Consider the following 26,368-nt stretch of genomic DNA (forward strand, 5'->3'; position numbering starts at 1 on the left):
TCTTCTCTCTCAGGCGGTGGCGAACCCTGACATCGCAGCCAGGAAGAAGCTGAAGAAACACAAGAACAAGATCGAGGCCAAGAAGAGGAAGATTGAGTTCCTGAGGCCTGGCTACAAAGCCAAGAGACAGAGGAACTCACTCAAGGACTTGGCGATGGTGAAATGATGTTATTATCCATTATATAGCAAGGATGGATGAGAAGACCAGGCAACCGTGTCCTGCTTAATGCAGGAGCTGACAGTCGCAAGCCACCTCTGTATGAATTCTCAGTCAAGGATTTGATATGTTTGTGCGTTTAATGTAACTTTTTTTAAATTAAAAATAAGTGCTACTTTCTTTGAACAGTAGTCCTGTTGAATATTGCTCATCTTGGGTGGGATGAAAGTAATTTGACGACAAAGGTTGATGAAATCAGTTTTTACTGTGGGTTGTCTTCACTGTACAAGCTCCTATAAATATGCAATAAAAGTTGTAGCATACAAATTAAGCGGTTAGTGTTCAACAACTGGCTAGTGGCATTTACACAATCTGATTATTAAAGTTTGAGCATTCCAAATGAAAAGGCCTAAACTAACAACCTCAAACTTTAAATTACACGCCCAACAGAAGTTTTAGAAAAGGAGAAAAAAGACATGATTCAGCATGAGTAGTACAATACAACAAAACAGCACCGGCTGCAGTAACGTCGCTCAGGTCCTCTTCCTTGAAGGGGCCAGTCACTTCTTTACTACTGAGAATTGAGCCTGAGCCAACACCTAGCCCCTTTCCCTTGGGTCTTTACAGATCAGAAGGAGCTGCAAGGGTTCACCAAAAATGGCAGAAGCTCCTCATTGTTTAATTACGTGTGAAGCCATCACCACATTATCTGGTTCCCTTCAGATCTGCAAACACCAGGGCTATGGGCTGGGGTGATAACATTATTTTGGGACCAGGTAGTATACTATATTGCAGCCTTTCTATCCCAGACTGGAAGGCATGGTGAAGGCTTCAGGGCTGTTTTCAGCAGGGCACAACATTGTGGAACCTTCATATAGAAATGTGACATGTAGAGTAAGGAATCACGTCAGCTCTATTCATGACATTTCTATCTACAACGTTTGCGTACTGAACGTGCCCCTGGAAGGAGTGCAGTCACTGGTCCTCCTGAGCGGTCCAATCAGGAAATATTTTATACAGGAGGTCCGGAGTATTTACAGAGAACAAGAGGTGTGGGCTGTCTTTACTGCCTGTTCTTCAGGGCTTCTACCAGCCTATGGGGGGAGAGAGCAAACATTGTTGAATAATATGACATGGTGTTGCGCAATGTCAACTGTGGGTTTATTGAGAGGGGGGGGGGGGGGGGTGTGACACAAGGACAGGACACCTTTATTCTACTATAATAAAATTATTATTGAAAAAAAAAAAGAAGCTTTGCTACATGACTATAATGTCAACCAAAAGCAAACCCTCACCACTCCATGGCCTCGTCCAGGCCTGTGCCCTTGGTGGCGGAGGTCTTGAAGATCTGCCACTTCCGGTCTTTGAGGGCGGGGAGGCCCAGGGAGTTGGCCACCTCAGCCGGGGTCATGGCCTGCTCCATGTCCTGCTTGTTAGCAAACACCACCAGGATGGCTTTCTTCAACTCCTCTTCCTGAAGAGACAAACAGGGAGAGAGAGTCAGTCATATGAAGAAAATACATTGATCATTACAACTTGCCCTCCAGAGCACCTCAACAAAAATTGTCATACCTGCCTCATACTCAATGACACCTGCACTCTTATCAATGCAATGAATGCAGGCCTATCCACATGACCTACCTCCAGCATGGCGACAAGCTCAGACTTAGAGATGCCCATCCTGTCTCTATCACTGCTGTCCACCACGTAGATGACAGCATCCGTGTTGGAGTAGTAACAACGCCAGTATGGCCTTGGAGAGAAATACAAGGGTTTGAAGGAGAGAGACGAAGGTTAGAGGGAGAGCGAAGGGCAGAAGCAAGTAGGCAAAATCCTCTAAATTGTAAAGAGGTATGGCACAATAATGTATGGAAAGTTGTGATCTCTTGAGGAAGCTTCTGTCTACCTTTTAAAGTTCCAACAATGTCTGTGTGTGTTGTATACACCACTACTACTCTCTGTTGTGATCTACGCAGTCACTTTAATAACTACCTACATGTACATACTACCTCAACTAACCGGTGCCCCCCCGCACATTGACTCTGCATTGGTACCCCCCTGTATATAGTCTCACTATTGTTATTTTACTGCGGCTCTTTAATTACTTGTTACTTTTAATATTTTTTTTTTTGAAACTATTGTTGGTTAGGGGATCGTAAGTAAGCATTTCACTGTAAGGTCTACACCTGTTGTATTCGGTGTATGTGACTAATACAATTTGATAAACAGGAAACACTTGTGATATAATTACCTAATACTCGTCTGTCCACCAAGATCCCACACCTGGAACTTCAGGTTTTTGTACGTCACCGTCTCCACATTGAAGCCGATTGCTGTACAACACAATCAGCACAATGGCAGAGATTTAAAAACCTTGAGCACACATGAACAAAGTAAGGAATGCACTTTAACCATCTCTCTTTGACATTGACGTTCCCACAAACATGTGGGAAGACCAACTCAACTCATTGGGGAGCACACTAACATGAATTGATTTTCCATGCATGCACCTGGGCAACAGATATTGCGTGAGCAGCGTTTCGAAGTAGAAAGAAAAAAAGTTACGTACTTGGAATGGTGGTGACCACCTCTCCGACCTGCAGGCGGTACAGGATGGTCGTTTTACCGGCTCCGTCCAACCCCAGGATCAGGATCCTCATCTCTCTGGTGCCAAACAGGCCAGAGAAGAGACTGGAAAACCACCCACCTACAGACCATGGACATGAGATGAGTTAGACCATCATTGGTAGTACAGATGTTAACTATCGATGAAGGCATCTTCTTCCCGGCTGACTTTTGTCAAGAGCCCTGACGCTTGCTCGAAGTGTTAACATGCGGTACGGTTTTGGAAAGTCAGGCATCTTTCTGGCCGTGTGGGAACACTAACCCTACATTGCCACGTTACAGCGCTTGTTTACGGAAGACAGACATAAGACAGAGGTGACCACCTGTGCCAATTATCAATCTAGCGCTCCGAAAACCTGAGTGTAAGCGTAACTGGGGTGGAAGTGGAGTTCGTCACCTCGAGACACACACAGTAAGTGTATTGTTATTTAAAATATTATTTCTCGATGATATGAAAGATAAGGGCCATATGTTCAGAAAAGCGATGATTGAGGTTTCTAACACTGTGTCAGAATTGTAGATCACACGGCCAGTCGTGGGCTAAGCGAACGCGCTATAAACCATATGGAGAGAGGGGTATTCCAGAGTGCTATCGACGGGACTGTGCCGAACAGTTGAGATAATGACGTCTTTGACGCTCACCCAGTTTCCAGAAGGGTGGCAGGACGTACAGTACCAGTCAAACGTTTGGACACACCTACTCATTCAAGGGTTTTTCCTTATTTAAAAAAAAACAACTATTTCCTACATTGTAGAATAATGGTGAAGACATCAAAACCACAAAATAATACATATGGAATCACGTAGTAACCAAAAAAAAAGGTTAAACAAATGAACATATTTTATATTTGAGATTCTACAAAGTAGCCACCCTTTGCCTTGATGACAGTATTCACACTTCGCATTCTCTCAACCAGCTTCATGAGGTAGTCAGCGGAAGGAAGCGTGTGTGACGCGTCTTGGGGCTCAACCTGTACTTTTGCTCAAAGAAGTGATCAGTGGGGTAGTGTTGAGTGTAGAGGTGGACCAAATGAAAAATAATATCCTGGTGTTTGAGACTGCGGCCGTTTGGTGAGACGTAGACCCAGAGGCAAAGGTGAGACTAAGAATACCCCGCCTGTCTTGTTGAGCTTTGACACAGAATTTATACCTGATAAGGTCAGGTTTGCTATTCTGTGAGGGCCTATGTTCTGAACCCACTACGGTGCTTCAGGTGCCAAGGATTCAGACATGTTGCAGCAGTGAGTATAAGGGAGATCCCATGATGTGAGAGAAGTGCCAGAGGGCATAATCTGAGGGAGTGTCTATCTGGGATAGAGAAAGCACTGTGTGTCAACTGTGGGAGCGCCCATGGAGCTGTGGATCCCATTAGCCCTGTGAGAGACGGGTTGAGATTGGCAGTGGGGCAGAACGTTTCCTATGTTGAGGCAGTGAAGGGAGTAGATGATAGCCCTAGAGTGAGCGATTTGACTGGGAAGCTAGAAGAGAGAACCAGAGAGAGAATGGGTTTTAGTAAGTTAGGATTTATTGTGTTTATAGACTTGGTAGTTGCAGCTGCAGATCAATATTTTGGGGTGAGAGATTTTAGTGTAGAACCTCTGAAGGAAGTTGAGGGAAGGGGCTGATGTCAGATCGTTTAGGGCCAATGTAGTTGGATGGTGTGGTGGGAATAGTGTATAGTTGCAGGGTTAGATGGTGGTGCAATTTAAGATTTCCCCCTTCATCTTTTTTGGGGGGAGTGAACAAAATGTGCAATCCGCAGCACAGCGTCGGTGTCTGCCGGAAATCCACACAGAACAATAAGGTTTTCCAGAGCTAGTGCTAACGTTAGTACTGCTACTGTAGCGATTGAGGAGAACAGTTGAACCAGGGCCAGAACCAGCAGGGGTAAGCACAATAAATAATGACTATATTAGCTAGCATCTTTGGCTATTTCCTGTTCTGTATGTGCTATAAAAGGTCCAGACTCATTGGTAGACGATGTCACCATACAGGGAGGCTACACATGGTTACAATGACATACATGCCGTGTCACATTCTGCATTTTACCATTAAAAAGCTAGTCGAATAGATAACTACTGATTAACGTTAGTCAACTAATTATTGTGCTATTTGACGCTGTAACGTTAGCTGGGCTACAAGTACTCAGCATGTTAGCACAGGGAGTTAGCAGTACAGCTAACGTTAGCTAGCTAGACTGTCAGTATTTACGAATCACGACTACAATTAATGACTCGGACACCTTAGAGGGATTTAATAGCTTTATCAATTTAATAACAGAGTAGCTGTACGCGAGACGACAATTATTAATACGTGTATGTTTGTTAGCTATCTATTTATGTTACTTAGCAAGTGGCCCCGTGTCATGGTACGTAGCAAGAGCTGGCATAATAGCCTGCATTTCTTCATGAAACACAACCTTGCGAATTCCCATTATAGTTCTCAAAGAGATTCAAAATATTTTTTAAAAACGTACCCATTCTGAAGACACTGAACCCTTGATCAACGGCGTTGTAGATCTCGACACGGCACCGCTTCCGTAGCTGTTGGAATTCAGTGACGTGTCGCAGGAACATGTCATTAATGGGTAATCCGGTTTCATTGTCCGTACGTTCAACGTCAGACAAATATTTTGAAACGCTAAATAGTTCAAACACAATTGCATGAAACGAGAAATATTATATGTTTTATAGAAAATTGTTCCCTTAGTATTTAGTTGTGAGTTCCTATATAATAATACTATATTGGATGTGCGTTGATTCGGAACTAGAGACTGACAATGAGCTATATTCAAGAAGCCAACGTTTCAAATAGTTTTTTTTGTAGAAAGAGCTGCAAATAAGCACGTAAAATACTGTGGAATTTTGAACGCACTCCAAAAGAACGGAAGAATAATTTATGTACACTCGTATTATACCTAAATGGATGTACATCATTGGATGATGCCCCTATGCAAAAGGACCAGGCTATGATACACAAATTAGATAGCTTGTGTTTCAACGGAATCAATCAATTTAACATTTGCAATTGTGAGTATGGATTTATTTCAACCGACGCTTAGCTAATGCATTACGAATGGGCTCTCCGCTCCGTGTCTGTACACGATTCTGTTCTCCTGATTCCCTTCGTTACAGACTCAAGTCCGGGGTCGTCGATAGCTGAGCCGCAATGGTGGAGAAGTCCGACCGGGCACCGCTACTGGACTGGGAGGAGGTTCCTCCGGCGGAGAAGCCTGTTCCCACACCAGTACAGGAGAAGGACGTCAAGGGGCCGAGCCCCGCCAATAGTCGGGCGTCGGGATGCACTGCGCCGGGGATAGGGTGGAGCACCAGTCCGGGGGGTCCTGTGTTTTTAACATCAGCAGTCTCTAGCATAGACACATCCCTCTCATCCAGGAGCACGATCCCCACCCCTGCGGAATGGGATGCTCAGTGTCCCGACAAGGATGACCATACCCCGGCCTCAGGACAAGGAGAGGTGCCGCACGACATCATGGTGAAATGGGAAGAAAAGGATCCGATCGTGGCCGTGTTTGTGGTTACATTTGATACAAGATCAGGTGAGTCGAGTCGAGGACCTCGGATCTTTTTTTCGTGCTGTGCTGCTGCCTAGAGAAGCAGCTGCATGGTCACACCCATCTATAGGCCTATAGCATCCATGCATATAATAATTATTTTATTGTTCATTATAGGCCTACTGGTTATTATTTGCAGAAATTGCATCAGAGAGCTTGGGATGGATTCACTTGAACTAGGCCAGATAATTGATGTCCCCAACCATTGGGGACCACTGGTCATATGTGGTATTCACCTACGCCTTGAGGATGCTCTTCAACACAAAGCTCTATATTCTTACTCAGGAACCCCAAAGTCACAGGGGATGTGTGAATTCTCTATGACCACACCCTAAAGGCAACCCCTGTCACTCAACTCGGAATATCAGAGAGGTATAAGCCATAGCAGGCTAGATACAGTGGGGCAAAAAATGATTTAGTCAGCCACCAATTGTGCAAGTTCTCCCACTTAAAAAGATGAGAGAGGCCTGTAATTTTCATCATAGGTACATTTCAACTATGACAGACAAAATGAGAAAAACAAATCCAGAAAATCACACTGTAGGATTTTTTATTAATTTATTTGCAAATTATGGTGGAAAATAAGTATTTGGTCAATAACAAAAGTTTATCTCAATACTTTGTTATATACCCTTTGTTGGCAATGACAGAGGTCAAACATTTTCTATAAGTCTTCACAAGGTTTTCACACACTGTTGCTGGTGTTTTGGCCCATTCCTCCATGCAGATCTCCTCTAGAGCAGTGATGTTTTGGGGCTGTTGCTGGGCAACAAAGATTTTCTATGGGGTTGAGATCTGGAGACTGGCTAGGCCACTCCAGGACCTTGATATGCTTCTTACGAAGCCACTCCTTCGTTGCCCGGGTGGTGTGTTTGGGATCATTGTCATGCTGAAAGACCCAGCCACGTTTCATCTTCAATGCCCTTGCTGATGGAAGGAGGTTTTCACTCAAAATCTCACGATTCATGGCCCCATTCATTCTTTCCTTTACACGGATCAGTCGTCCTGGTCCCTTTGCAGAAAAACAGCCCCAAAGCATGATGCTTCCACCCCCATGCTTCACAGTAGGTGTGGTGTTCTTTGGATGCAACTCAGCATTCTTTGTCCTCCAAACACGACGAGTTGAGTTTTTACCAAAAAGTTATATTTTGGTTTCATCTGACCATATGACATTCTCCCAATCTTCTTCTGGATCATCCAAATGCTCTCTAGCAAACTTCAGACGGGCCTGGACATGTACTGGCTTAAGCAGGGGGACACATCTGGCACTACAGGATTTGAGTCCCTGGTGGCGTAGTGTGTTACTGATGGTAGGCTTTGTCACTTTGGTCCCAGCTCTCTGCAGGTCATTCACTAGGTGGTGTGTGTGTGGTTCTGGGATTTTTGCTCACCGTTCTTGTGATCATTTTGACCCCACTGGGTGAGATCTTGCGTGGAGCCCCAGATCGAGGGAGATTATCAGTGGTCTTGTATGTCTTCCATTTCCATTGCTCCCACAGTTGATTTCTTCAAACCAAGCTGCTTACCTATTGCAGATTCAGTCTTCCCAGCCTGTTGCAGGTCTACAAGTTTGTTTCTGGTGTCCTTTGACAGCTTTTTGGTCTTGGCCATAGTGGAGTTTGGAGTGTGACTGAGGTTGTGGACAGCTGTCTTTTATACTGATAACAAGTTCAAACAGGTGTGATTAATACAGGTAACGAGTGGAGGACATAGGAGCCTCTTAAAGAAGAAGTTACAGGTCTGTGAGAGCCAGAAATCTCGCTTGTTTGTAGGTGACCAAATACTTATTTTCCACCATAATTTGCAAATAAATTCATTAAAAATCCTACAATGTGATTTTCTGGATTTTTTTTCTCACTTTGTCTGTCATAGTTGAAGTGTACCTATGATGAAAATTACAGTCCTCTCTCATCTTTTTAAGTGGGAGAACTTGCACAATTGGTGGCTGACTAAATACTTTTTTTGCCCCACTGTATATACATCTATTAGTAATGTCTGCCCACCGGCTTTACAACCAATTAGTTGTTATGTATGTAGTCTTGAGACTGTCTGGGACTACACATTCTTAATGAGTGAGTAGGAGAGAGAGGGAGTCAGCCGGTGGTTTTCACTGCAGATTGAATTACTTTAATCTGTGAGGGCATTGACTTCATTTGGTACTGATGGCCTATTCCAAATAGTTTGAGGCCTGTGGTTGGTTGGTTGATCTACATGCAGATTTGCACATTTGTGAAAACTTTCACATTTTAGGACAGTTGTGGTAACCATACCTACAGTATTGCCTAATTTCACTCCCGTTTATGTGTGTGTGTGTTTACTGTTTAGGTAACATGTTAGAGTGGTGTCTGCCAGGGGACATGAACCTGGAGGGAGTAGAGTTCAAGGCTATGGCCAGCGGCTCCCACAGAGTCTCCAGCGACTTCATGTAAGTACACCCGGCTGCATCTCAATCATATAAACTTGAATCCTTTATTTTTTAAAACCCATCAATAGTATAAAGTGGCACCCTTTTTTTGTATCCTATCCTGCATCTCAGTAGTCTAATAGGCTTCCTGTCCTCGCCTCCTTCATTTAAACTCATTTGAAATGGGGGAACGCTACCAGGCATCAGCCTTCTGCCCTGTTATCTAGTAGCAAAGCTGATGAAGGAAAGCATACAAGTGAAGGCGAGGAAGATCTTTTAGACTAAACATTTAGATGCACCCCCTGTGCCTCCTTGGCAGGACAGCAATACCTTAGAACTGCTCGTCAGCAGACAAATCGGCCAACTGGCAGGGCAGTATGTTCCCTTGGCTTGACTCATGGTCCTCTCTCTGGCCCCTACAGATACTTCCGTAAGGGCGGGTACTTTGGCCTGGCGTGCTTTGCCAACATGGCGGTGGATAGTGTGGTGGAGAGGGGGGCAAGAATGAAGTCTGTGGGTATCCTGTCAACATCTTACACCCTGCTGTACCGATACATGAGCTTCCTGGAACACCAAGTCAGGTAGATCCGGTTTAAGTTATCTATCGATAATATAAATTCTCTGTTTTTTGCTCTCTGTCTTTGTCTTTCTCTCTTTTTGGTCAGAGTTTTCCCCTCACTCTCTCTTTTTTCTTGTCACTGGATCTCTCTCTCTTTCGTGTACTCTCTCTTTCACTCCCCCTCTGCCCTCTCTCCCCCTCTCCCAGTCTTTCTCTGTATCTCTCTTTCTGTTTCTTGTACTCTATATCCCCCATTCTCTCTTTAACTCTCTCTCACTTTCTGTCACTCTCTGTATCTTCTCTCATGTCTCTCTCTCTCTCTCTCTCTCTCTCTCTCTCTCCTCAAGTCACAGTCGTCTCCCTGGTATTTATAATTATCTCCTGCATTAAAAATGGTGTGTGAGAGGGGTGTCACACTGCAATCTGTCACATATCCTGCTCAACAAGATAGGCTGAGTCTGAAATTGGCACCCTATTCCCTATATAGTGCACTACATTTAACCAGAGTCGAAAGTTGTGCTGGCACCCCCTGGTCAAAAGTATTGTATTAATAGGTAATAGGGTGTCATTTTGGACACAGACATACTGTGGTTTCCAGATAGTCCTTTCTCTTTTTTGCTCTTCCTCTCACTTCCTCTTTTTAGCCACCCACCAGTGTAAATGCAACTCTTATTCATCTCTTCTGTTGCATAATTATCACGTTATGGTTAAACATTGGCATTTTTGTAGCTGCTTACAGAAGTGTATGAGTTCCCTAAAAGTCTATGGGATCCAATAAGGTGGTATACCTTATTGGATCCCATAGGGGGGGGGGTCCCAGGACCGAGTGTTGGAAACCCTGGTTTAGATGGTACAATGATTCTCTCCACTATACTTGCTTGTTTTGTCACAAAACCTGAAATTAAGCGAACTATTAGAATTTTAGCAACCAGAAAATGGCAGAGCGATTTCTGCACAGTGCATCTTTAATAAAAATGAATATTTTTATTTGCAGTATGTAAACTTAACATGATGAACAGGAATGACATTTACTCTCATGGGTGGCCAATAAGAGGTATCTGAAAGCCACACCCCTAATAAACCACGCCTCCTGAAAATAACCAAAGCATTATATTAAAAAAGACCCAGCTGCTAGGTCAACCCAGCATAGAGTAAAAATAACCAATTGATGGTTAAATTAACCCATATTTGGGTCGTCCCAATTTGTTGGTCTATTCATGCAACCCAACTGGCTGGGTCAAAATAACCCAACATATGTTCTGTCCATTATTTAACCAGCTCTGGCTTACCAAATAACCAACATTGGGTTGTTTTTAGCCCATCATTTTTCGTGTGAGTAGCATGCTCATCTGTTATTTTAAGGACACTACTGTTGCATTGATAGTCCAGGATGAATCCTAACATGAGGCCTACTCTGCATGCATAACTCACATTTTCAGTCGTCAATGTTATACACACAGATTGCAATTTAGATGTCAACCCTTAGTAGAGTTGAAGAGAGAATACTGACGATGTTAGCATAGCTCGAAGTAGAAGTTGCCCCTAACAATAGATCTAGGATCAGATTACCCTACTCCCAAAAATGTATCATTAGGGGGATGGAAACAACTGTTCCTGTATCAGTGTTGAGGAGCAACTTCTACCTACTCTGTTATTATAGCGTGACAAGGAGAGACCCCACTATGGTAATCTTCCCCCAGACACATAAACAGACCCATTCCTAGACAGATACACAATGGCTTTACATCAGATAGCTACAAATGAACCCAAATCTTGGATTACCACTGGTTAATCTTGGGTTAAATGGACCATATATTGGGATTAACCCTGCAGAGGTCATATTAGAGCCCCCTGATGTGAATCCCAGTCTCATTCTTTCTTTCTGCCTGTCTTTTCCTAGTCCATCTCAGGTCCTTGCTCGAATATAATTACCTGCATGCATTCTGCTTACATTGCCTGTATTACTTTCAATTTGTGTGTGTGTGTGTGTGTGTTTCTGTTTCTGATCCAGGCTCCAGTTGAAAACTCCTGGCCAGTACTCTCCTCTGGAGGCGTTCTTTGAGGATAAGAGATCAGTGCTGCCCCCCGATGGGGAGAGTGTGGTTACTGCATGTCCTGGCAGTGCCTGGGGAGCAGCACTCAACCACTGTATGCACCCTGAGATGAAGGTGAGAGGTTGAGGTTTACTATTACGCAAATATGAAATGGTATTTCAGGTGGCGGGATTCTGTGTGTGTGTCATTGTTCTGCTAGTATTGATGGTGGTGGTGATGATGATGATGATGACAGTAGCTCTCCTCCTCCCTCCAGATCACCCACCCAGCTGGCTGCATGTCTCAGTTCATCCAGTTCTTTGGGGAGCAGATCATGGTCCTGTGGAAGTTAGCTCTGCTGAGGAGACGTATCCTCATCTTCTCTCCTCCACCTGTAGGGGTGGTCTGTTATAGAGGTGAGGGGGTGCACTAACACATGCACACGCACAGACACACACACACACACACACACACACACACGGACACGGATGCAAGCACAGACACAGACATACACAGTAACTTCTCAGTTGTGTTTGTTTTCTTCATGCTCAAAAGAACACAATGCTACTCACCTATGGACTCTTAAACATACACTTTTATACACATTTTCATGAACTTTCTCTATTTCCTGTCCTCCCTAGTGTACTGCTGCTGTTGCCTGGCCAACGTGTCCATCCCGGGGGTGGGTGTGGCCGTGCCAGAGTTCCGCCCCTTCTTCTATGTCAACGTGGCAGACATTGATACCCTGGATACGGAACTGTCCTACGTAGCGTGTGAGTGTCTGGAGTCAGGGAATAGGGCATCTTCATAGTCTTTAACTTCCCCTTCCATTCATCTGCACTGATCTGAAAACTGAAGATGGGTGAAAGCAATATGGTGGAGGCATTGTAGGGTTTTGCTATCACTTCTACAACCGGTTTATTTCTTTCACATCTGTGAGAGACAGAGCGGAATACACTTCAGACTATTCCAATAAAACTGAAGGGCTTGTGTGTGTGTGTGTGTGTGTGTGCGTGTGCGTAGGCACCACAGAGAAGATCTTTGAGGAGAAGCGGGACCTGTACGACGTCTATGTGGATAACCAGAATGTGAGGACGACCAGAGAGAGTCTGAAGCCTTTACTGCGGCTCAGCGCTGCAGACCGAGAGAAGTACCGCAAACTCACTGAACAGAGGTACAGTACAGTCTGCAAAACAAGCTGAGGGGGAGAATGTTGTTAATGTTATCATCTTGTAGTCGATACAGAGGTGCTGATAAAAATGGCAACATGGTGTTTCCAGGCAGATGCTGTTATATTCTCAGGAGGAGAATGGAGACTGTGTGTCCAGTGAAGAGGACCACTTCATTCTGTCAGTATATTACACCAGGATCCAGTCTACAACTGGCGTTTATAATAAAGAAGCCTTCAAAATTATTATTATTATTACATTTTTTTTTACACTTAAGCAGTTTATTTCTATATACAAACAAAATAAAATGTCCATGAAAACATTGTTTAAAAAAATAAGTACTTGTCATTTTTTCTCTACCGTTGTAGGTTTTTCCTGGAGCAGAATAACCGTATCTTCCAGACGCTCAGTGAGGTGGCAGGGAGACCTGAGCCCATCCTAACCCAGGAGAGTGTGAGGGCCATGGGGCTAGACCCTCACGGAGACAGGCTCTTCCTGCTCCACCTGCTGGAGACATACGGCTATGACAGCCTCCTGGTCACCGAGCACCCTTGCTGCAGCTGAGGCCCGGGTGGCACACTGACTGACCTACAGGATCCTGCACACTCAGACACACAGACTCAATGCAGACAGTCTGGAGTCTGGACTATGAGAGGTCAGAATATGTTGGCAAGGCTGAGACAAAGGCCTGTATTCATAAAGCGTCTCAGTAGTGCTGATCTCAGATCCGTTTAGCCTTTTAGAGCTCATTGAATAAGACTTACATGGACAGGGGGGACCTGATCCTAGATTAGCATTCCTACTCAGATGCTTTATGAATAAGGGAGACCCTCAGGCCAAAAAAAGCAAATGAATGGAGAGAGTCACGGAACAAGAAAAGTTCTTGGTTGTTGGTACTGTCCTATGACATTCATGGGTGCTCAATCTGGACTGTTAACCATCGCCTTCCTGCCTGTCAATAAAATGTACAGTACAGAGGAATGTCATTCATGTCTATCCCCAACCCTCTTTTTTCTGGAGGAGTGGAGCCAACCAGAAACATCCTGGAACTCTGGAGATTCGGTGCCTATGAGCAGAACTTACCAAGAAAGTCATGCTTACGGTTTCCTTATGTTTTCAAATGGGGAGTCAAATCTAAACTCTGTGGTAATGTCCTCAAACTGAGGGAGGATTTGTCACTTCTCTTAATAGGACATCTATTTATTTATGTTTTTGAGAGAAGAAATCACCAAACTTTTGTCTTTAAATAGAAAGGGATCTGTAGAATGTGTTTTATTATAAAATGATCCCATTAAGTCACTGCTAAGCCCAAAACCACTGTGGTCAGCATTGTATAGAAATGGCCACCAACACCATCCATAATCATGATACTACAGACCTGATACTAAGGGCCCGATTCAATCCGTAGCGCTGAAGGTCCACGCTACAGTGTGATATACATTTAAAGGCCATGTTTTACACGTTCACGGAGACTGCATTCCCGGTAAACGCTGCATATGTCAACTCATTCGGAAATGACCTTCACATTTCAGTCACGCAGCTTCCGTGATACGGACTGAATCGAGCCCTTAAGTACACAATACTAGTTCACATGTGGATTTGGTTTCCGGTGAAAGAGGGGTCAGGACTCACCAGCACACTTTCTTATGATGTCCAACATAGAAATGTAACAACTTTATATGACTTTAAAAATGTACTTGTGGTGTTTCCTCAATTCTCTGTCAAATATACGAAGAGTGAAAAATGTGAACGAGCTCGTGGCTCAATGGTTATATCCTGTCCTTCAGACCAAGAGGTCGTAGGTTCAAACTTAATTTCTTATACTGTTGTGTACGTTTCAGCGACTTTCGATGTCAAACATACGAAGAGTGTGGCATAAAATGTGATGGAGATGGTGGTGCAGTGGTTCAATTACTGCCTTGTAGACCAAGAGGTTCCAGCTTCGAACCTCATCTATTCAGCCATTGTGTACGTTTCCGCAACTCTCGCTGTCAAGCATACAACGGGAAGGGTAAACAATGATGATGGTGGTGGTTCAATCTCTACCTCAAAGCTTTGAGGTTGTGGGTTCAAAACAATGTCAAACATACGAAGGGAATGGTAAAAAGAAATACTGTGTTCATTTCTGTTGAGGTTTAAAACTGTTTTTTGGTTTGCGCCTCTGAAATTCTGACTGTCAGAAATACAAAGAAAAGCAGATGTACAGTAATGGACCAGTGGAGGCTGCTGACGGGAGGACGGCTCATAATAACGACTGGAACGGAGATAATGGAATGGTATCAAACACATGGAAACAAATGTATTTGATACCATTCCATTGATTCTGCTCCAGACATTACCACGAGCTTGTCCTCCCCAGTTAAGGTTCCACCAACCTCCTGTGATGGAGACACTTTACACCAATGATGGTAAACTGTGAATGACAAGTAGCCTAGTGGTTATGAGCGTTGGGACAGTAACCGAATGGTTGCTGTTTTGAAGCCCAGAGCTGAATAGGTGAAAAATCTGTTGATGTGCCCGTGAGCAAGGCATTTAACCCTAAATTACAAAGAATGTTGAAAAAAATGTAAACAAAATGTAAACAAAACAATTGTCTGGCTTTTTTTTTTGTGATGCTCCTTATCGATTCATCAGAACTGTTCACATCAGAAATCATGACATTCTTTACGGTGCTCCCTTCACATAGGGAAGAGCAGCAAGCCACTGAAGGTGTTGTAGTTATCAAAATGATAGAAGAGCCCCCAGCCTGTAGATCGCATCCCCCTCCTCCAGCCCTAGAGAATGCATTAGACAAGTACCGAAGGTTTCCATGTGTACCGTATTGGTCATTTACCAGAACACTTTTGTCATTGTGGTAAAGATGAACGGCGATGTGAGGTAATCCATTGCAGTGAATCTGATGTACTAGACTCCCTCTCACTGGCGGTGTGAAGATACCTGCATCAGAGGAAAGGGAGGGATCAGCATTGTCCGTCTCTCAGAAGCCCTGTTTACACCTGGTTCTAACATGCGGCCTTTGTACTGATGTTGTACACGTTCTGATTGTGCCCACATTTTTAAGCAGGTGTAGACGATTCAAAGGCGCATTGTGATGTGACTGATCAAATCTTAAAGTGTAAAAACACAAGATCAGGACGCATGTTTACAGCAGGTATAAACAGGGCTAGAGAAACTGTTGGTAATGCTAGATTCAGTGTGTGTTGATTTGTGTGGTTAGTAGGCTACATGTAGTTGGTTTGCAGGCCTTGCTGATGTTGGTGAAGACTGCTGTGGAAGTGTGGTGTCAGTATTGGCACTTATTATTGAAAGATAAATAAAGCCCATGAAAGCCAACATTATTCTGCTAAGAAGCTAAACATTCACCAACAGCCACCCAACCTCCTCGGGTTACAAACAAGTGCAGGAAAACAACCCCTTTTCTGTATCGGTTATACCGGCCTTCTCTCTCTCCAACTCTTCCACCTCCCTCTCACTGACAGTCTGGCCTCCAATGCTGTGATTGCCGGAGAGGACACATTAGTAAACTTAACATTTGTTAAACCTACCTTAAGTATAATGTTTTTTTAGATAGTTTAATTACCTGTGCTGCCACTCACTGCCTGTCACGCTGGCCTCCAGGGCTAAAATAATATGAAAGGAAACTAAAAACTAATATGAGAAATACCCATAAAATAAACTGCCTATAAAAAACAAACGAGAAACAGTTGTTGGCCAACTGACTTGAACCTGCATTCTTTCTCTTCAGCTCCTCCTCACTGGCATTCAGTATGGCAGTCATGGCTGGAATTATGGTCAGAAATTCTCAAAAGCCGTTGGGGCTCAATTCAATCCGTATCGCGGAAGTTCAGCGCTACAGGGTGATTGAAAGGCAATGTTCTCAATCTGAAATGATCTTTACATTTATATTAAATAGAGCCACAGATCTTTCACGAACCAATATAATAATGAACCAAATTAACTTCCAATCTTATACGGAATGCACATTACCTGAATTTTTGGTCTTCAGCTCCTATACCTCCTTTTCACTGGCACTTAGTCTGACCCCCATGGCTGGAATTATGGAAAAAAAAAAACAATGCTCAAAAACTGTTGATACTCCATTGAACCAAACTCATAGCGAACCAAATGAACATCCGCAGTGAACCAAATTAACATCTGTAGGCCTTTCACATGCAATAGCCTATATCCCACTGGGCAAAAACTGTTTGAATCAATATTGTTGTTTCCATGGTCATTTCAACCAAACAAATAAATGTGATGACGTTGAATTAACGTGAAAAACATTGTATTTGAAAAAAAATATCTACGTAAGGAAATGTTGTCTTTTTTTCAACCAAATTTTCACCTAAATCCAATGACATGGTGATTTTTTTTGGTTGATTTCACGATAAATTCACATTACTTGACAACTCAACCAAATGAAAATCACAACTAGACATTAAACTGACGTCTGTCCCCAGTCAGATCTGTATCTTTATTTGGTTCCTCATGACAACAGTTCATCTTCCTGTGGTCCATAAACACAACAAAACATACACTACAGACATAACACTTTACAATTTACAATGAAAGACTGTAATAGACAAACATTTAGCAAGTAGACATTAAAATACCTAACAGGTTAAACATTCAACAAACAGACATTGATTTTTTTTATTCTAAAAACCTGTTTTTGCTGTGTCATTATGGGTTATTGTTTGTAGATTGATGGGGGGGGGGGGAATCACTTAAAATAAGGTTGTAACATAACAAAATGTGTAAAAAGTCAAGGGGTCTGAATACTTTTCAAATGCTCTGTACCTGCATTCTTCCTATCCAGTCTGGCTTCCATGTTCCTCATCTTCACCACGATGGTTCCCTGCTTTTGCACCATGTTTCTCAGCTGCTTCAGCTCATCCCAGATGTCAGGGGTGGTGGTTATCTGACTGCTAGTGCTTGTGGGTTGTGTCTGTAGCTTCAATCTCTTGGCACTCAATGAACCCCCCCCCCCCCCCACTCTCCCTAAACCCATGCCCCAGAAAAACACCCCTCAAACACACACAACTACAAAATGTAGTTAGGCAAGGTAGGAGAAATGTAACGTGGTTGTGACGTACCAGGAGAAAAATATAACATGCTGAACTAAAAATCATTTTAAGCTGACGCAGGGAAAAGGTGTGAGAGAACTGAACCTGTTACACTATACACAAAGTATGTGGACACCCCTTCAAATAGGTGGATTCGGCTATTTCAGCCACACCCGTTGCTGACAGGTGTATCAAATCGAGGACGCAGCCAAGCAATCTCCATAGACAAACATTGACAGTAGAATAGCCTTACTGAAGAGGCCAGTGACTTTCAACAAATCAAATGAAATGTTATTGTTATTGCACACATGGTTAGCAGATGTTAATGAGAGTGTAGCGAAATGTCTGTGCTTCTAGTTCCGACAATGCATTAATATCTAACAAGTAATCTAACAATTCCCCAACAACTACCTGATACACAAATCTAAAGGGGTGAATGAGAATATGTACATACAAATATATGGATGAACAATGGCCGAGCGGCATAGGCATGGTGCAATAGATGGTATAAAATACAGTATATACATATGATATGAGTAATGTAAGATATGTAAACATTATTAAAGTGGCATTATTTAAAGTTCCACTGTTTAAAGTAACTAGTGATCAATTTATTAAAGTGGCAAGTGATTGGGTCTCCATGTAGGCAGGAGCCTCTCTGAGTTAGTGATGGCTGTTTAACAGTCTGATGGCCTTGAGATAGAAGCTGTTTTTAGTCTCTCATAGTCCCAGTTTTGATGCACCTGTACTGACCTCGCCTTATCAAATCAAATCAAATACAATTTTATTTGTCACATACACATGGTTAGCAGATGTTAATGCGAGTGTAGCGAAATGCTTGTGCTTCTAGTTCCGACAATGCAGTAATAACAAGTAATCTAACTAACAATTCCAAAACTACTGTCTTGTGCACAGTGTAAGGGGATAAAGAATATGTACATAAGGATATATGAATGAGTGATGGTACAGAGCAGCATAGGCAAGATACAGTAGATGGTATCGAGTACAGTATGTACAAATGAGATGAGTATGTAAACAAAGTGGCATAGTTTAAAGTGGCTAGTGATACATGTATTACATAAGGATACAGTCGATGATATAGAGTACAGTATATACGTATGCATATGAGATGAATAATGTAGGGTAAGTAACATTATATAAGGTAGCATTGTTTAAAGTGGCTAGTGATATATTTACATCATTTCCCATCAATTCCCATTATTAAAGTGGCTGGAGTTGAGTCAGTGTCAATGTCAGTGTGTTGGCAGCAGCCACTCAATGTTAGTGGTGGCTGTTTAACAGTCTGATGGCCTTGAGATAGAAGCTGTTTTTCAGTCTCTCGGTCCCAGCTTTGATGCACCTGTACTGACCTCGCCTTCTGGATGATAGCGGGGTGAACAGGCAGTGGCTCGGGTGGTTGATGTCCTTGATGATCTTTATGGCCTTCCTGTAACATCGGGTGGTGTAGGTGATGTAGCCCGCCAGGATGCTCTCGATTGTGCATCTGTAGAAGTTTGTGAGTGCTTTTGGTGACAAGCCAAATTTCTTCAGCCTCCTGAGGTTGAAGAGGCGCTGCTGCGCCTTCTTCACGATGCTGTCTGTGTGAGTGGACCAATTCAGTTTGTCTGTGATGTGTATGCCGAGGAACTTAAAACTTGCTACCCTCTCCACTACTGTTCCATCGATGTGGATAGGGGGGTGTTCCCTCTGCTGTTTCCTGAAGTCCACAATCATCTCCTTAGTTTTGTTGACGTTGAGTGTGAGGTTATTTTCCTGACACCACACTCCGAGGGCCCTCACCTCCTCCCTGTAGGCCGTCTCGTCGTTGTTGGTAATCAAGCCTACCACTGTTGTGTCGTCCGCAAACTTGATGATTGAGTTGGAGGCGTGCGTGGCCACGCAGTCGTGGGTGAACAGGGAGTACAGGAGAGGGCTCAGAACGCACCCTTGTGGGGCCCCAGTGTTGAGGATCAGCGGGGAGGAGATGTTGTTGCCTACCCTCACCACCTGGGGGCGGCCCGTCAGGAAGTCCAGTACCCAGTTGCACAGGGCGGGGTCGAGACCCAGGGTCTCGAGCTTGATGACGAGCTTGGAGGGTACTATGGTGTTGAATGCCGAGCTGTAGTCGATGAACAGCATTCTCACATAGGTATTCCTCTTGTCCAGATGGGTTAGGGCAGTGTGCAGTGTGGTTGAGATTGCATCGTCTGTGGACCTATTTGGGCGGTAAGCAAATTGGAGTGGGTCTAGGGTGTCAGGTAGGGTGGAGGTGATATGGTCCTTGACTAGTCTCTCAAAGCACTTCATGATGACGGAAGTGAGTGCTACGGGGCGGTAGTCGTTTAGCTCAGTTACCTTAGCTTTCTTGGGAACAGGAACAATGGTGGCCCTCTTGAAGCATGTGGGAACAGCAGACTGGTATAGGGATTGATTGAATATGTCCGTAGAACACACCAGCCAGCTGGTCTGCGCATGCTCTGAGGGCGCGGCTGGGGATGTCGTCTGGGCCTGCAGCCTTGCGAGGGTTAACACGTTTAAATGTCTTACTCACCTCGGCTGCAGTGAAGGAGAGACCGCATGTTTTCGTTGCAGGCCGTGTCAGTGGCACTGTATTGTCCTCAAAGCGGGCAAAAAAGTTATTTAGTCTTCCTGGGAGCAGGACATCCTGGTCCGTGACTGGGCTGGATTTCTTCCTGTAGTCCGTGATTGACTGTAGACCCTGCCACATGCCTCTTGTGTCTGAGCCGTTAAATTGAGATTCTACTTTGTCTCTGTACTGACGCTTAGCTTGTTTGATAGCCTTGCGGAGGGAATAGCTGCACTGTTTGTATTCGGTCATGTTACCAGACACCTTGCCCTGATTAAAAGCAGTGGTTCGCGCTTTCAGTTTCACGCGAATGCTGCCATCAATCCACGGTTTCTGGTTAGGGAATGTTTTAATCGTTGCTATGGGAACGACATCTTCAACGCACGTTCTAATGAACTCGCACACCGAATCAGCGTATTCGTCAATATTGTTATCTGACGCAATACGAAACATATCCCAGTCCACGTGATGGAAGCAGTCTTGGAGTGTGGAGTCAGCTTGGTCGGACCAGCGTTGGACAGACCTCAGCGTGGGAGCCTCTTGTTTTAGTTTCTGTCTGTAGGCAGGGATCAACAAAATGGAGTCGTGGTCAGCTTTTCCGAAAGGGGGGCGGGGCAGGGCCTTATATGCGTCGCGGAAGTTAGAGTAACAATGATCCAAGGCCTTTCCACCCATGGTTGCGCAATCGATATGCTGATAAAATTTAGGGAGTCTTGTTTTCAGATTAGCCTTGTTAAAATCCCCAGCCTCAATGAATGCAGCCTCCGGATAAATGGTTTCCAGTTTGCAAAGTTAAACAAAGTTAGTTCAGAGCCATCGATGTGTCTGCTTGGGGGGGGGGGGGGGGGGGGGATATATACGGCTGTGATTATAATCGAAGAGAATTCTCTTGGTAGATAATGCGGTCTACATTTGATTGTGAGGAATTCTAAATCAGGTGAACAGAAGGATTTGAGTTCCTGTATGTTTCTTTCATCACACCATGTCTCGTTAGCCATAAGGCATACGCCCCCGCCCCTCTTCTTACCAGAAAGATGTTTGTTTCTGTCTGTGCGATGCGTGGAGAAACCTGTTGGCTGCACCGCCTCGGATAGCGTCTCTCCAGTGAGCCATGTTTCCGTGAAGCAAAGAACGTTACAGTCTCTGATGTCCCTCTGGAATGCTACCCTTGCTCGGATTTCATCAACCTTGTTGTCAAGAGACTGGACATTGGCAAGAAGAATGCTAGGGAGTGGTGCACGGTGTGCCCGTCTCCGAAGTCTGACCAGAAGACCGCCTCGTTTCCCTCTTTTTCTGAGTCGTTTTTTTGGGTCGCTGCATGGGATCCACTCTGTTGTCCTGTTTGTAAGGCAGAACACAGGATCCGCGTCGCGAAAAACATATTCTTGGTCGTACTGATGGTGAGTTGACGCTGATCTTATATTCAGTAGTTCTTCTCGACTGTATGTAATGAAACCTAAGATGACCTGGGGTACTAATGTAAGAAATAACACGTAAAAAAACAAAAAACTGCATAGTTTCCTAGGAACGCGAAGCGAGGCAGCCATCTCTGTCGGCGCCGGAAGTTCTGGTAGCAGTGTGAACAGGCAGTGGCTCGGGTGGTTGATGTCCTTGACGATCTTTTTGGCCTTCCCGTGACATCGGGTCATGTAGGTGTCATGGAGGGCAGGTAGTTTGCCCCCCGGTGATACGTTGTGCAGACCGCACCACCCTCTGGAGAGCCTTGCGGTTGAGGGCAGTACAGTTGCCATACCAGGCTGTGATACAGCCCGACAGGATCCTCTCGATTGTGCATCTGTAAAGGTTTGTCAGGGTTTTGGGGGTGCCTCCTGAGGTTGAAGAGGCGCTGTTTGTCTGTGATGTGTACGCCGAGGAACTTAAAACTTTCCACCTTCTCCACTGCTGTGGAGATGTGTGGATAGGGGTCTGCTCCCTCTGCTGTTTCCACAATCATCTACTTTGTTTTGTTGATGTTGAGTGAGAGGTTGTTTTCCTGACACCACACTCCGAGTGCCCTCACCTCCTCCCTGTAGGGCTGTCTTGTTTTTGTTGGTCATCAAGCCTACTACTGTTGTCTGAAATTTGATGATTGAGTTGGAGGCATGCATGGCCACACAGTCATGGGTGAACAGGGAATACAGGAGGGGGCTGAGCATGCACCCTTGTGGGGCTCCAGTGTTGAGCCAGCGAAGTGGAGATGTTTCCTACCCTCACCATGAGGGCGGCCCATCAGAAAGTCCAGGACCCAATTGCACAGGGCGGGGTTGAGACTCAGGTCCTCCAGCTTGATGATTAGCTTGGAGGGTACTATGGTGTTGAATGTTGAGCTGTAGTCAATGAACATAATTCTTACATAGGTATTCCTCTTGTCCATATGGGATAGGGCAGTGTGCAGTCTGATGATGATTGCATTGTTTGTGGAACTGTTGGGGTGGAATGCAAACTGAAGTGGGTCTAGAGTGGCCGGTAAGATGGAGGTGATATTCCTTGACTAGTCTCTCAAAGCACTTCATGATGACAGGAGTGAGTGCTACGGGGAGGTAGTAATTTTGTTCAGTTATCTTTGCCTCTTGGGTACAGGAACAATGGCGGCCATCTCAGTTGGAAGCATGTGGGGACAGCAGACTGGGATAGGGAGCCATTGAATATGTCCGTAAACACACCAACCAGCTGGTCTGCGCATGCTCTGAGGACGCGGCTAGGGATGCCGTCTGGGCCAGCTGCCCTGCGAGGGTTAACACGTTTAAATGTTTTACTCACGTCGGCCACAGAGAAGGGGGGATGCTGTCCTTGTTAGCGGGCCGTGACGTTGGCACTGTATTATCCTCAAAGCGGGTAAAGAAGGTGTTAAGTTTGTCTGGAAGCATGACATTGGTGTCCATGACATGGCTGGTTTTCTTTTTGTATTCCGTGATTTCGTGTCTCAGCCATTGAATTGCGACTCCACTTTGTCCCTGTACTGTCATTTTGCTTGTTTGATTGCCTTGCGGAGGTATAGCTACACTGTTTATATTAAGCCATATTCCAAGACCTCTTTCCATGGTTAAATGCGGTGGTTCGTGCTTTCAGTTTTGTGTGAACGCCGCCATCCATCCACGATTTCTGGTTAGGGTAGGTTTTAATAGTCACAGTGGGTACAACATCTCCAATGCACTTCCTTTTTTAATTTTAATTTTAACCCCTTTTTCTCCCCAATTTCGTGGTATCCAATTGTTGTAGTAGCTACTATCTTGTCTCATCGCTACAACTCCCGTACGGGCTCGGGAGAGACGAAGGTTGAAAATCATGCGTCCTCCGATACACAACCCAACCAAGCCGTACTGCTTCTTAACACAGCGCACATCCAACCCGGAAGCCAGCCGCACCAATGCACCGTAGGAAACACCGTGCACCTGGCCACCTTGGTTAGCGTACACTGCGCCCAGCCCGCCACAGGAGTCGCTGGTGCGCGATGAGACAAGGACACCCCTACCGACCAAGCCCTCCCTAACCCGGGCGACGCTAGGCCAATTGTGCGTCGCCCCACGGACCTCCCGGTCGCGGCCGGTTACGACAGAGCCTGGGCGCGAACCCAGGGACTCTGATGGCACAGCTGGCGCTGCAGTACAGCGCCCTTAACCACTGCGCCACCCGGGAGGCCAATGCACTTCCTTATAAACTCACTCACCGAGTCAGCATATAGATCGATGTTGTTCTCTGAGGTAGTTGGGAGCTTCATGAAATGGGTTTCCATGGCCGAGCAGCCGCACACAAGCCTAAGATCACCCTGTGCAATGCCAAGCGTCGGCTGGAGTGGTGTAAAGCTTGCTGCCATTGGACTCTGGAGCAATAGAAATGTGTTCTCTGGTCTGATGAATCACGCTTCACCATCTGGCAGTCCGATAGACAAATCTGTGTTTGGTGGATTCCAGGAAAAAGCTACCGGCACAAATGCATAGTGCCAACTGTAAAGTTTGGTGGAGGAGGAATAATGGTCTGGGTCTGTTTTTCCATCATTCGGGCTAGACCCCTTAGTTCCAGTGAAGGGAAATCTTAACACTACAGCATACAATGACATTCTAGACGATTTTGGGCTTCCAACTTTCTGGCAACAGTTTGGGGAAGGACCTTTCCTGTTTTTAGCATGACAATGCACCTGTGCATAAAGTAAGGTCTATACAGAAATGTTTTGTCAAGATCTGTGTGGAAGAACTTGACTGGCCTGCACAGAGCCCTGACCTCAACCCCATTGAACACCTTTGGGATATATTTGAACAAGGACTGTGAGCCAAGCATTATCACCCAACATCAGTGCCTGACCTCACTAATGCTCTAGTGGCTGAATGAAAGCAAGTCCCCGCAGCAATGGTCCAACATCTAGTGGAAAGCCTTCACAGAAGACTGGAGAGGCTGTTATAGCAGCAAAGGGGAGGGACCTACTCCATAATAACACCCATGATTTGGAATGAGATGTTTGACAAGCAGGTATCCACATTCGTTTGGTCATGTAGAGTATATAGTGGAAGGTCTCCATCTCCATAAAATGTGTAGAACCTTTCCATAGGAATATATTTACTTAAAGAGATGCTCCTGTACTTTGGTGAAATCATTTTTAAACCTCCCATTTTTCTCATGATGCCATCTATTTTGTGAAATGCACCAGTCCCTCCTGCAGCAAAGAACCCCCACAACATGATTGCTGCCACTCCCGTGCTTCACGGTTGGGATGGTGTTCTTCAGCTTGCAAGCCTCCCCCGTTTTCCTCCAAACATAACGATGGTCATTATGGCCAAACAGTTCTGTTTTTGTTTCATCCGACCAGAAGAAATTTCTCCAAAAAGTATGATCTTTGTCCCCATGTGCAGTTACAAACTGTAGTCTGGATTTTTTATGGCGGTTTTGGAGCAGTGGCTTCTTCCTTGTTGAGCGGCCTTTCAGGTTATGTCAATATAGGACTCGTTTTTACTGTGGAAATAGATACTTTTGTACCTGTTTCCTCCAGTATCTTCACAATGTCCTTTGCTGTTGTTCTGGGATGATTTGCACTTTTCATACCAAAGTATGTTGTCTTGGAAATGTCCTGTATTACCAAATCATGAGAGCGCAAACCACACACAAGTCAGAGTTATCATAAAGTCCATCTTTAATTATATGAGCTTCACCATAGCCCTGTGACTCTCAGATCAATTCAAATCAAAATCACATTTTATTTGTCACATACACATGGTTAGCAGATGTTAATGCGAGTGTAGCGAAATGCTTGTGCTTCTAGTTCCGACAATGCAGTAATAACAAGTAATCTAACTAACAATTCCAAAACTACTGTCTTGTGCACAGTGTAAGGGGATAAAGAATATGTACATAAGGATATATGAATGAGTGATGGTACAGAGCAGCATAGGCAAGATACAGTAGATGGTATCGAGTACAGTATGTACAAATGAGATGAGTATGTAAACAAAGTGGCATAGTTTAAAGTGGCTAGTGATACATGTATTACATAAGGATACAGTCGATGATATAGAGTACAGTATATACGTATGCATATGAGATGAATAATGTAGGGTAAGTAACATTATATAAGGTAGCATTGTTTAAAGTGGCTAGTGATATATTTACATCATTTCCCATCAATTCCCATTATTAAAGTGGCTGGAGTTGAGTCAGTGTCAGTGTGTTGGCAGCAGCCACACAGTGTTAGTGGTGGCTGTTTAACAGTCTGATGGCCTTGAGATAGAAGCTGTTTTTCAGTCTCTCGGTCCCAGCTTTGATGCACCTGTACTGACCTCGCCTTCTGGATGATAGCGGGGTGAACAGGCAGTGGCTCGGGTGGTTGATGTCCTTGATGATCTTTATGGCCTTCCTGTGACATCGGGTGGTGTAGGTGTCCTGGAGGGCAGGTAGTTTGCCCCCGGTGATGCGTTGTGCAGACCTCACTACCCTCTGGAGAGCCTTACGGTTGAGGGCGGTGCAGTTGCCGTACCAGGCGGTGATACAGCCCGCCAGGATGCTCTCGATTGTGCATCTGTAGAAGTTTCTGAGTGCTTTTGGTGACAAGCTGAATTTCTTCAGCCTCCTGAGGTTGAAGAGGCGCTGCTGCGCCTTCTTCACGATGCTGTCTGTGTGAGTGGACCAATTCAGTTTGTCTGTGATGTGTATGCCGAGGAACTTAAAACTTGCTACCCTCTCCACTACTGTTCCATCGATGTGGATAG

General features: G+C 44.7%; 3 protein-coding genes across 6 annotated transcripts in view; 2 read left to right on the plus strand and 1 right to left on the minus strand.

Annotated features, from left to right (window-relative positions):
* The window catches only part of LOC139378676 (UTP20 small subunit processome component), a 28,281-nt gene extending 27,797 nt beyond the window's left edge, over window positions 1-484 (plus strand). Inside the window, exon 58 of the mRNA XM_071121074.1 lies at window positions 14-484. Coding sequence (XP_070977175.1) covers window positions 14-166 — 153 coding nt within the window. The 3' untranslated portion in view covers window positions 167-484. The remainder of the gene's footprint in view (window positions 1-13) is intronic.
* Window positions 404-5,652, minus strand: LOC139378679 (ADP-ribosylation factor-like protein 1). Its single transcript, XM_071121079.1, has 6 exons — window positions 5,259-5,652; window positions 2,727-2,864; window positions 2,409-2,490; window positions 1,799-1,910; window positions 1,453-1,631; window positions 404-1,251 (listed from the first exon to the last, which is right to left on the minus strand). The coding sequence occupies exons 1-6, from the start codon at window positions 5,356-5,358 to the stop codon at window positions 1,221-1,223; spliced, it is 642 nt and encodes a 213-aa protein (XP_070977180.1). The 5' UTR covers window positions 5,359-5,652; the 3' UTR covers window positions 404-1,220.
* On the plus strand, window positions 4,162-15,108 carry LOC139378677 (DENN domain-containing protein 11-like). 4 transcript variants are annotated; one of them, XM_071121078.1, is made up of 10 exons: window positions 4,162-4,669; window positions 5,917-6,341; window positions 8,682-8,781; window positions 9,183-9,341; window positions 11,331-11,487; window positions 11,630-11,768; window positions 11,994-12,125; window positions 12,376-12,526; window positions 12,633-12,701; window positions 12,890-15,108. In XM_071121078.1, exons 2-10 carry the CDS (start codon window positions 5,951-5,953, stop codon window positions 13,083-13,085), a joined length of 1,494 nt encoding a protein of 497 aa, XP_070977179.1. In that variant the 5' UTR covers window positions 4,162-4,669; window positions 5,917-5,950; the 3' UTR covers window positions 13,086-15,108. The 4 variants fall into 4 exon arrangements, with proteins under 4 accessions (XP_070977179.1, XP_070977177.1, XP_070977176.1 ...); XM_071121076.1 differs by lacking the exon at window positions 4,162-4,669 and adding an exon at window positions 5,649-5,811; XM_071121075.1 differs by lacking the exon at window positions 4,162-4,669 and adding an exon at window positions 5,683-5,811 and having other exon boundaries at window positions 12,633-15,108.
* Window positions 15,109-26,368: the final 11,260 nt, after the last annotated feature.

The sequence above is a fragment of the Oncorhynchus clarkii genome, chromosome 21 (assembly GCF_045791955.1).
Source record: "Oncorhynchus clarkii lewisi isolate Uvic-CL-2024 chromosome 21, UVic_Ocla_1.0, whole genome shotgun sequence".
Taxonomy (NCBI): Eukaryota; Metazoa; Chordata; class Actinopteri; order Salmoniformes; family Salmonidae; genus Oncorhynchus; species Oncorhynchus clarkii.